At 39.7% G+C, this 12,193-nt stretch overlaps 1 protein-coding gene across 1 annotated transcript in view; it reads left to right on the forward strand.

The window, feature by feature from the left end:
- XYLB (xylulokinase) overlaps positions 1-12,193 on the forward strand; it is an 82,664-nt gene that overhangs the window by 7,932 nt on the left and 62,539 nt on the right. Inside the window, 6 exon segments of the mRNA XM_068175188.1 lie at positions 52-180; positions 1,447-1,512; positions 4,378-4,450; positions 9,750-9,868; positions 11,010-11,091; positions 12,018-12,058. Coding sequence (XP_068031289.1) covers positions 52-180; positions 1,447-1,512; positions 4,378-4,450; positions 9,750-9,868; positions 11,010-11,091; positions 12,018-12,058 — 510 coding nt within the window.

The following is a 12,193-nucleotide window of genomic DNA, read 5'->3' on the forward strand; positions in this document are numbered from 1 at the left end:
GCAGGGACTTCTCAGATCAGACTTGCTAATAAAGGGTGTTCTTCATTACAGGGCTGTTTTTCAGTCAGTAACAGTCCCATCTGGATGGATTCCAGCACAGCCTCCCAGTGCAGAGCACTGGAGAAAGCCCTGGGGGGAGCCCAGCACCTGGCAAGTGTCACTGGTTCCCGGGCCTATGAGGTAAGGAATGGATGGGAAGAAAGTTCCCAGCAGAATCCTGTGCTGGAAACAATTCTGTCATCCCAGGGAGCTGCAGCTGGTAATCACCAGCTATTAACTAGGAAAGACAGAGCTTTTGAAGAAACTCCATCCATACTGTGCTTTGTGTTAGTCTCACAAAGGAAGATAGAGAAATTTTACAGTGAAATGAGCCAAACACTGGAAATCTTGCTGCAGGAGGCAGTTGGAGCATTTGGCCAGTGGTTCCCAATTACAGTGTTGGGTGGCCATGCTTAAAGTCTCAGGGCCTGCTTCTCCCTGGGAGCATCTTGTGTGGCCACATTTCTATTGGGGTGGAAACCCAGTTGGTATTACAGGTTTGCTTAGGGTAAATCCATCCAGCTATTTGTGGATCATGCTCTAGGTTATTTCTGCAATTAAAAGATTGGCCTTTTAATATTCCCTGGAGGCTGACAAGAAGCTGTTGACCTAAGAGAGGTGTTTCAGTGGCTTGGGACACTGTCAGAGATATGCTGTCACTTGTCTCCTCTTCCTGACTCTTCCCTCCTTGTAACTGTGACAGTGAGTTGAGGAGTGGGAGCAGATCTGCCCTCCAGGCAGCTCAGCACCTGGCTACTCATGCTCTTGGTTCAACAGAATAAGGCTTCAACCTCCCAAACTGATGTTTCTGTTTCTGAATCATCATGCTAGCTTTATGGTCGATGTTGAAATCAGACTTTGCAGACCACTAACAGTTTGTTTTTCACTTGCTAAGTGTTAAGGTTTCAATGTTAGTTTTTTTTTTTGATTATCTGACATAATACAAGGGTGAAAAATAAGTATTCTTACAGCTGTTTTTAGCCTGTAAAGATTCTGCTTTGAGTATGGAACTTCCTGCTTTAATTTCAATTCACCTGCCTCACAGGCAGGTACATAGATTGTGTAGTTTAAACCTTTTCAAGGATTTGAGGGCAGCATTTGAATTGTGCTGGTTCCTGTGCACAGAGCAAGTGTGATTCATTCCATTGAACTGTCATTTCTGAAATGTAAATTATGGATAGTAATGCTTTTCCACATGGCTTTTTTTCAAAAGGTGAACAAAATTCTCATAATGAGACTATGTGTTATACCCTGTTTAGTGCAGATTGCCTGCTGTGCACTGACTTTCATCATGCATCAGGCAAATTAAATATCCAAAGTGCAATGTTCTGAACTCATTACACAGAGTTAATGATTATTGACTCCATTTAGGGTTTGTGTTTCTAAGCATTTGCATTTCTTTCTCAGCGTTTTACAGGAAACCAGATAGCAAAGATTTACAGCCAGGATCCTGAGGTCTACAAGCAAACTGAGGTTGGCTTAACTTCAATTCCCTTATTGGAAAACATGGTTGAAAATATTTTAAAATTTATTTTGTGCAGATGTTTTTACAGACCTTTTTGCTAAAGATTATTCTGATTCTTGTGTTTGAATTTAAGATGAAAATTGATTTTTTTTTTTTATTTTTGGTTTTGTTAAATTATTAGTGGTTAGGCAGATAAAAACCAGACATCAGTTCTACTTTAAGTGTTATTTCTCAAGCTGGTGAATAGAGCTTTAAACTGAAGTTGTTGGGGGAGGAGAACCTCAATCCATCCCACTCCTATCAGGTTGGTGCCAGAATGAGATACCCAGAGCCTGGAGAGGGATGGCAGGGCAGCAGGAGAGCACCTGAAGGACAGCAGCAGCCAGTAAAGACGCCTTCATTGGTGGCCCAAATTAAATGTCTGGGCAAACACACATGGCACAGAGGATAAACAGGAGTTAGAGGATTATGATCCTTTTGGCATCGTGGAGACATGGTGGGATGCCTGCTGGAGTGTTGGAATGGAAGCATACAGGCTCTCCGAAGCTGGTTCTTATTCAAGGATCACCTCCTCCAAGCTCTGAAGAGATGCATCCCAACTAAGGTTAAGTCAGGTAGAAACATTGGGAGGCCTGTGTGGATGAACAAATTGCTCCTGGACAAACTCAGAAGGTTGGAAGTAAAGGCAGTAGCCTGGCAGGAATACAGAGAGGCTCTCTGAGCAGTTAGGGATCAGGTAAAGGTAAAATCCTGACAAAATTAAATCTGTCCGGGGACATCAAGGGCAACAAGAAAAGCGTTTATAGGCATGTTGGTGTTAAAAGGAAGACTTTGAAAAATGTAGGCCCTCTCCAAAGGAAGTGGGAGGCCTGGTTACCCAGGCTGTGAAGAAGGCCAGGTACTCAAGGACTTTTTTGCCTTGACTTTCACTGGCAAGAGCTGCAGCCACATCACCCGAGTCACAGCAGGAAAAGGCAGGGACTGGGATGAAGAAGAACCACCCAGTGTAGGAGAAGATTGAGTTCAAGACCATCTAAGGAACAGGAAGCTGCGCAAGGACCTGATGAAATACTTCCATAGGTCCTGAGGGAACTGGTGGATGAAGTGGCTAAGCCACTATCCATCATATTTGAGAAGTTGTGACAGTCTGAAGTTCCCATAGACTGGAAAAGGAGAAACATAGACCCAATTTTTATAAAGGGTAGTAAGGAAGACCTGGTTTTCCATTACTTTAGTTCTTGGTAGCATTAATCTTTTTTTGTGTTGTGTGTTTGTTTTTTTTTTAATTTCACCCCTGTATGAAGCAGTTCATTTCATGAGAAAGTGAATTGCAGCATTGACTTCTGTATTTTATTGGAGCATGCTTAATTTTTAATTATTTTCCCTTCTTTTCTTTTATATTCTCATTGTAACTAGTAAGGTATGAGATGAAACAGAACATGGATATGGTCTGATCATAAGCCTAAGACTAAATTTAGGGAAAGATATGTTACTAGGGGGAAGTGGGTCTGAGAACTGGTTAAACCAATTTCAGGTTTTGAGGGCTGTTTGAACTGATGGCAACTTTTAGCAATAAAGCTTATGCAAGATGCATTCAAGCACAAAATCTCTCTCTGCCAGAGCTGCTCTTGGGGACCCTCAAGGAGCACTTAACAGCTTGGCAGTCTCAATGACATGTGGAAGGTGGATGTTTTTGCTTCTGTAGGTCAGCTTGCTAAACTGGCTGGCTGATTCACAGTTTAACTTCATCCTTTTTTTTTTTTCCTTCCATTTCAGGCAGCTAGTGCCCACTGGGGCACCACAGAAGGTAGGCCTTTGTTATCTGAGCACAATGTGATGTATTCTTGGGGAGAGATGCACAAAGAGCAAGTGCATCATTAAGTTTCCTGGCCATTGCAACCACCTCTTAGATCTCTGGCTATAGGCTGCTCTTGAATGCTGTGGAGCAGTAGTTTTGTGATCATTAATAAAAACCTGTCATTTCTGGCTCACTCCACCAGTAGAGGTTTGATTCTGTTTAGTTATTGGGTGACAGCCATATTTCTTCTGAGTGAGTCACAGCAGAGAATGAGGAATTTGTCTGCTTTTGTGCCAGCTTCTTGGGATCAGGCAATACTTGATCATGCAGAAAGCCTGCTGGTGGCTGGTTAACCTGGTAGTTCACACAGCAGGTGTGAAGAGGAGGAGGGTTCATGGTGGATCAGTGTCCTGTGTCATATGGGGCATTTTTTGGCCAGCCCTACAGCTGGATTTCATGCAGCTGGAGCATGCCCTGAGGCTGAGCTGCAGGCAGTGGCTCAGTTCAAAGCTGATTATTACCAGCTCCTGGGAGTAAATCCTGGGAGGTTGGGGTCCCAGCTGGAAGGAAGGCAAGGGGTCATGCACAGGTGCTAAAGGTGCTCACAGAGCTTTGCCAGAGCTTCTAAAGTTTACAGACCTGTGCTGTGGGTGGGGCAGAGCAGGGTTCTGAGCATTTCCCGTCATAACACATAGCTGGTTTTGTGGTTTTTTTTATTTTTTTTTGGTGTGGTTTTTTATCTTAGTGTTTTTCTTTGACAATGAGGTTCTGTAGTAGACTGAAGTTGTGGATTCAAGCTAACACAGTATGATAACATACTAGTTGTGTTTTGCATGTTTCAGAAGGCAGAGCTTTTAACAGCTTTTATCATGGGGTTACTTTCAGATTGATATGTGCTTCATTACTGTGGTTGTCAGAACTGAATAATCCTAGATGTATTTTTGTGTGCTTTCTGGGCCTAACCTTAGGCATCTATTAACATTTGCTGATTCCAATTATTTTATTTGCTTTCCACTTCCTTTCTTTGAAGTGAGTACTGATGTGACTCACTATTTCTCACTTTTTTTTTTTTTAGAGAATCTCTTTGGTCAGTAGCTTTGCAGCTTCCCTTTTCCTAGGAGCTTATGCACCCATTGACTACAGTGATGGTAAGTGTGGGCTCTTTTCATAGTAACATAGGAAATTTTCCTTCCCATCTCCACGTCTCCCACGATGGGGGGACAAGGTATCTGGTATTTGTTTTCAATCTTGAAATTTTAATGACAAGTATATTAGATTTTAAGCTAAGTTACTCCTTTCAGTTTGGTGTTTGCTATGCTTCTCTCTCCCCATCATACTCATTCCCACTTCTACCAAATAGATCCACAGAAGAGATTCTTAAATGTTATTTTTTTCATTATTTTGTGATGTATAAAGGAGTGGTGAAAGATCCTCTAGAGGCATCAGAAAGTTGTGAAATCTTAAACTAAACTTCAGAGTTCTGATATTTGTTCTTTGGTTTTGCTGGTTTAACTCAGAGGTGCACTGGATGTGAACATGATGTATGTTGTGATGATTTCTTCCCCACCTAACTGGAGTATGGGTCTACAAGAGAAGTATATTTTCAAAATGAACTAGGAAAAAAGCATAAATAAAGCAAAATGTACTAAACTCAGTTTAAAAAGTGAAATCTTCCATATCTCTCCATTTATCATAACAAAGACAAAAAAGTGACAAGACTACCGTCCCTCTTTTCTGTTGTGTCTTATCTCAGTTATCCAGCTTTTAAATGGCAATTTAAAATGGCAATCACAAAGGAAAGCATTTTCCTGGGAGCTCTGCTGTATTTCTAAAAAGCATTTCTGGTTTCTGCTCTGAAACTAAGAAGATAGATTTCAGACCTAAAAGATTAGATAACAAGGCTCTCTATGGGATTTTTGCATTATAGAGACGTGGTTGACACCCATGTGCTAAGACCAATTCATTTTTTCTCCTTTGTTATTCCCTCAAGTCTTACAGGAAAAGACAAGACACCTCAATTTTAGCTAATGGACAACTTACTTGCTATCAGAGCTTCCAGTTATACTTGAGACCTCAGAAATGGCAAGGCAATCCATGCTTATTTCATACCACTTGTGAGATAATATTTTTTTTCTGCTCCTGTCCTTTTTAGCCAAAATGCACAGCTGAGTTTTATTTTTTTGTGTATTGTTTGCAACAATAACTTCTTGGAGGTTTGCACTTTGCTCCTCAGCTGGTCCAAATACTGAGCACTTGGGCTGCTCAGCCACCTCTTGTATTTCAAGGAAAGATAGTGAAATCTTTAGGTGCTTTTTCTGATAAAGAAACATGTTGATTTTTTTTATTTTTCAGTGAGAGTGAACTGTTAATTTTGATTCTAATGTTTAAAACTATAAGCATTAAAATATCTCATGTTTGGGTTTGTTTTTTTTATTATTTTTTTGGTAATGTTGTTTTACCTTTTCTGCTTGGGAGCAAGTGGAGGAAAGCCATGCTCCTCCAATTTCAAACATGAAAAATTGGAAAACAAAATATTTTAAAGTAAAAAAAAATTAATTTCCTTAATTGGAAAATTTTCTTAGACAATGAGTCACATTTTTCAAACAGCTCCAGGAGAGCCTGTTCTGTTACACCTGTGGGTATTTACAGAACCTGGATCAATGTTATGTGCTGTTCAGAGCATGTAGGATTATTAAATCTTTGTGTGAAAAAAGATAAGAGAACTAAGCAGGATGTTACAGTTATCTTTACAAGACAAAAGCTTTTTTGGCATTGCAAGCTATATTTTGCCTCATTCATTCCTTTCTTCTGTTAATATAATGAGAGAGAATTCTAATTCCTGTAATAAAATATAAGTATAGTGGATGCAGTAGTTATTTGGATGCAGCTGAAAAATTGTTTTCTTGTCATTTACAATTTCTTGCAATACATTTGATCTTTTACTTGGCACCTATGTATTGTAATTCAAAATGCATCTCTCAAAATAATATTCAGATAATAGACCTATTCTTCATTTCTGTAGGTTTAACTTCAGGTCATATCTTTAAAAGATCCTGTCATGTTGTTTAGCTCTACACAATAACTTATCTCCAAATTGGGAGGTTATTGTGGGAAATGTGCTATTCAGTTCCAGGATTTTTCTTTTTCTTCTTAAAGGTCCATTCTTTTAAGGTTCAAATCACTTGTGAACGGCTGAGCACCCCGAGTGATTGATTTGAAAAAAATGAAATCACCTTCTAGTGGAATGAAGAATGATTTTTATTTATATTGTGCAGATGTTAAAAGTAAGATACATCTGGGAGCTAAAGAAGTTGAACACTTGGGGCATTATTCCTTTTAGAACCTATCTTAAAGAACAGCAATTCAGCTCTTGACCTGGAGGAGCTTTATCTTTTGAAATGCTTTTCTAAGAGCCTTAGGCAAATTGTAGCTTAGCATCCTTGTTTTTTGCTGTCCTACCAAAAAAGGATGTGTTGGACTGAAGCCTTTTGAAAAGGGGTGTGGTGGGCTGACCTTGCTCCTCCTGTAGCTCGTGTGGTGTCAGCAGTTACCCTTCTCATGGCTTTAGCTCACTGAGAAGGCAATGCAGAGGGCTGTAATGCAGAAACAGATGCACTTAACTGCTTATAAATGTATGCAAATATTGATCTTTACTTTGTTGATTAATAAAACCAGTTAGTCTGCATTGCTGGGTCATTGTAATGAAAGTGTTTGTATTCTCTCCTTTCCCCCCAAGTGTTCAAGCACTTCTGTGTTTGTGGTAAATATTAGCAAGTCCTGCTTGTGCTCCTGGTCATTCTGTGCTAAAAGTCAGTGATGTTTGCAGTGAAATATGGAAATCTATTAATCCATGTTTTGACCCTTTCCTCAGTTCTTACTGTGCCATGGCCTTGGCTGTTGACCTTCACTGGGCTGCCTTTTTTTTTTTTTTTGCTTGTTTTCTCCCCTTACTCATCAGATTATGACTGATTTTTGTATGTTAAACTTTGTGATGTAGATCATGAGCAGAGGTGCTAGAGTTGGGAACTTGGTGTGAATCACTCCTTGTATAATCAGAGGAGCATTCAGCTCTGTTTTTTATTTTCCACTGAGACTTCCATGACCACAGCTGGACAGGATGAATCCAGTCTATCAGATTAATAGTTCTTCTAAAACAGTTGTTTCACATTTTTTAAATGAGCTTCTGAGTTTGGGGCAAATTGCCTCACCTCTCTTCTCAGGGCATATGAAAGTCTTTGTGCCCCACTGCATCTACCAGTCAATAAACTGAAGTATTATGTAAAATGTATATTGTATAATGTAAACATTCAGTTATAAAGATTGGAGGCTTTTCTGTTTTATGCAGGAAAAATTGAAGGCTGCCCTAATGTCTTGTAAAATTTCATTGGAGGATTCTGGTGAAGTGTTTCCCTAGGCTTCCAGGGTAAGGACCAAGAAGGATTAAAAAAAACCCAAACAAACAGCTGCAGAAAACAACAGCTAATCTTTCTGTAGAAAAATCCTATTTATTTAAAGATTCTGTTCCTCATTGCTTTAGTTTAGTGAAGAGGTTCTTGGCCTTTTAAATCATGGAGTTTTCCAGGAAAATTTATAGATTTGTGTAGAAAGGACTGTTATGCCTGAGAGCGTGGAACCTGTGGCTGCTCACACCCTGTAGCTCTGAAAAGTGCAGGTGGTGACTCTGGGCTCAGTTTACCTTGTCAGGACACAGTTAACCCTAGGAAGGAGGGGATGGCTGGATTTAAGGGTGATCTCTCAGAGAGACCTGAGATATGATGGAGTAGATCTTGCCACCTTTCCTTTTCTGGGTGTGTAGTAGTGATTTTGATGGCAGAAAAGGGATGCTTTGCCTGTGGGATGGTTGTTGCACTTTGTGCTCTGTCAAATTCCTGCTGTTTGATTGTAGGCCAAATCTTTTAAATCTGTTTGATTTCCCTGAAATTGGATTGATTGATTTGGATAAAATGAATTCTGTTTTAATGTTAAGTATAATCCAAATATGCTGCTGTTTGTCTTGGGTTATTCCAGTGTCTCAGCTCCAGCGTGCTGCACTTTGTTCACGACACTGTGTGGAGCACTAGGTCCAGACAACACCGGGGGAGCTTAGGATTGTACTGATAAATAGAAAGTTTGTTTGTAAATGCTATCAAACCCATGCTAAGTATGAAAATGTCTGCTGGGAGTTGATAGGGTGGGCTCACTTGTGCTTGTGTAACCAGCAGCAGAGGTGTGGGGTGTGTTGAAGGCCCTTTCTCAGAGTAGAAGCTCTGCTGGAGCCTTGTGATGTGCTGCCCGAGATGAGTTTTGAATCCTTTTCTTCCTCTGCATCCCAGCACTGCAAGCAAAGTCTTGTTCCGCAGGCACTGCATGTGGCATCAACCTCACCATCTTTATGATCTAAAAAGCCAAAAAATGTATTGAACAGAATACCAGAATACCAGAAAACCAGGTTTTCCACTGTGCTCAGCTGAGGGTGTGGCTGCGTTTCTGAGATAAATAAACTGTGGGCTAAACAGTCTTTGGAATGAAATTGGCATTAATCTAGAATAAGACTATGTCCCTGAGCAGTACTAACCAGAAATACAGATTTTCAAGTCTAATGAAATGTGTAATTAAAGGCATCTTAGAATCATAAGCCAGGGGTGCGGAGTATGTTATATAGATTTGGCCACTAACCAACTTCAATTAACTTTTAAACCAGCAGTAAAACAGTGAGGAAAGAGTAACGAGAAACCAAACCAGAACTGCAAAGGCCTTTCTCAGAGCTAGTGATAGTTCTGGTGAGAAAACAGGTGACCAAATCAGTTATTTAGGTTTTTAGCAACCTGAAAATAGTTTCACAGAATTTGGCCTCGAGAGGTTTGGCTGTTGCAGATTTCAGTTGGGCTGCTCAGCTTTCCTGAAAATCATGGCTTTGGTATTCAAAGCTGGATACCAAATGATCCTCAAAATTAGAGGCTTTATTTGAAAAATTGAAAAGGGAAACATTGATAGGGAGGAAGATTAGTCAGCATGGATTTAGATACTTATAGGATACTCTGCTCAAAGGTAGGAGTAATGTAAAGCCATCCTACCGAGGGGGAATTTCTTCACTTTTAGGTCTCTGCTGAGCACAACACATCTTCAAGGGACATTGCTCCATCATTTTTACTTGTGTGAAGTCCTTATCTAAGGTGGAAGATTTGGGGGGGAGGCACTGATATTCTTGTCATTCCTCATAATTTGTGAATGATTGAATTGCCTAGTGCATTGTACATCAGAGAAGCATTTTCTGCTACTTTTGCAGGTGAAAGCTCTCCAGAGGCTGAATTATCAGTATCCTTTATTCTCAGAGGGGCTGAAACCATTCTCCTTAAATGGAAAACATACATCTGTAAATTTTCTGTTGTTGGAATTTTCTGGTCTTTGCTTAATCCTGTGCACTTCCTCTTTTGATCTGTCTTGTAGGTTCTGGTATGAACTTGCTGCAGATTTGGGAAAAGACATGGTCAAAGCCCTGCCTTGATGCTTGTGCCCCTGGATTAGAGGAGAGACTAGGATGCCCTGTACCATCCCACTCAGTCCTGGTATGTCCCAGGCCAGAAGAGTTGTAAGCAGCAAGTGGAGCTTTGCTGGGAGTTGTGCTAATGGCACTTGGAGTGTGTTTGTGTGTGCAGTGCTGCTGGTGCAATATTTCCAGCTGTGTTGTGAAGGTGTTTTTCAAAGCAAGTGCAGGCATCTTTGGAAACTGGCACCCATCGTAGCTTTGGTCTCCTTGGGTTCTTGCATGCCCTGGGCTGTGTGAGAGACTTTTGGGTAGGTACTCCAATGATAAGCATTTTTGGGGTCCCTTCCCATGCCCCAGAGCACCTGGTCACTGCAGAGCTGTGCATGGGTGTTTTTTGCTGTAGAAACAGAACCCAACATTTGCATTTCTTGACAGAGATCCTGTTTTAAGCTGTTTGTAGAGTTAATGAGGTAATCTTTGTGAATAATTTAGGATATTTAAAGCTCCTCAGTTCACATAGCATAATGGTGAGATCAAATCAAGCCTCACATCTCCTGAGTAAATGAGTTAATCTTACAACCCAGCACAAAACCAGCTATTCTTTAGCTGTGCACATGTGGGGCAGTGGAGATCCCCGTCACCTGAGCCCTCTGAGTTCACTGCTGATCTGTAATGGAGAGGAACATATTAAAAAAAAATCCTTATAGATCTTCTTGTGTTTTTTTATGGATAGTTTTCTTCTGTTTTTTCTCAATGGCTATCAAATGTGGCTTAAAAGAATATGGTTCTTGACCTCTAAAATAATAGGAGTTGTATTCCAGCATTTGATGCTGTGATGTATATTAATGTTGTGTTTCCTCTTATGTTTGCATTGAATTTCTAATTTCTAGCTATTAATATTCATGTATATGTGCAACACAGATAGATGTGTTTATGGTACTTGATGTGAATAACTGAAGAAAGACCCAAAGCTAAAATGCTCCTATTTACTAGCCTGCTTTCAAATCTAATCTGAGGGTATTCCTGTGAGGTTCTCAACAACTACAATGAAATAAGTGCATTAAAATTTTTTAAAATATTCATTTATACCTTAAATGTTCGGAAATTATTCTTGTAGCTGCTCTAGGGTTTTTCAGTTCCGTGTTACAATACATTGTCATATATTGCAAGATTGCATTCCATTTTTTTGAGCTTTTTTTCCTCTTTCTTTCTGTCCTTAGGGGCCCATTTCTCCATATTATAGTCAACGTTATGGGTTTAGCCCAGACTGTAAAATAGTAGCATTTACAGGAGACAATCCAGGTGAGATGATTAACTGTGCATGATTCAGTGGATATGATTATGTATGTACTGAAATTCTAAATCTATCTCACTGGTTCTCAGATGCTGCCTATAAAATGAAAGAATATTGTTTTTATCAGCATTAATTCCTCTTTCCAGCACCCTTCCATCACTGATTCTTTTGAGATAGAGATATCACAGACAGGCTGTGTATGACAAATTATTCTCTTTTGCCAAGTGATCAGAGGTGAATTCATTTGCCTCTTGATAACTTCAGTTTTTGTTATGAGAAACTATCCCTACTATGAACTGCTGACATTTTTAGCTTAGAGAATATGAATTTTAAAAATGCTTGTGTATCTTTTCAAGCAAAAAGGTGGAGATGGACCTTGTTGGCTTTCTTTAAGAATTAGAGCTGTCCTTTTGTCAGACTGATAGATCTCAGTACAAGGGAAGGTGTTAATTCAGGGTCAGTTTTTTTGAATCCTGGAGATTGTTTCAGTGTAAATAAAACTACATATATTACAGTAGCTTATGCAGGTTTGAATCTCTGCATTTCCCAAAAGTCCAATTTTTCTTCTACAGACCCAAATTCAACTTAGTCCAATAAATATGTGAATAATGTGATGGAAGTAGGAATGTTCCTCCTCTAAAGTGTGTTGTTAATCAAGGGTCCACTGTATAGAACACCTGGATGCATAAACCATTAGAAAAATCATGCTGTTCTGTAGTCTTTTGTCTTGAGCATTTTGAGTTTATTAAAAAAATCACACCCTCACCCAAAAGTTTTGCCCATATTTTATGGTGGATAGCCCAAGGTCACCAGGAGCTATTTGCCATTTATATTGTACTTTGAGATGGTGTTTGCAATGTGCTATGATGTTTCAGGTAACAGGTTGTAATTGAGTCCAAGAACTACCTGTACCTGGTATTCTTTTTGCTTTCAGCATCACTGGCAGGGATGAGACTTCAAGAAGGAGACATTGCAGTAAGTCAAAACACTCTCCTGAAAATGTGTCCTTGGATGCTTGAAATACTTGAAATGTAAATAGCTGTAGGTTGCCAGTTAAATATACGTGCTAGTGTTGATTTGCTGCTTATTGGATTTATGCTTGTTCTATTT

The sequence above is a fragment of the Anomalospiza imberbis genome, chromosome 1 (assembly GCF_031753505.1).
Source record: "Anomalospiza imberbis isolate Cuckoo-Finch-1a 21T00152 chromosome 1, ASM3175350v1, whole genome shotgun sequence".
Taxonomy (NCBI): Eukaryota; Metazoa; Chordata; class Aves; order Passeriformes; family Viduidae; genus Anomalospiza; species Anomalospiza imberbis.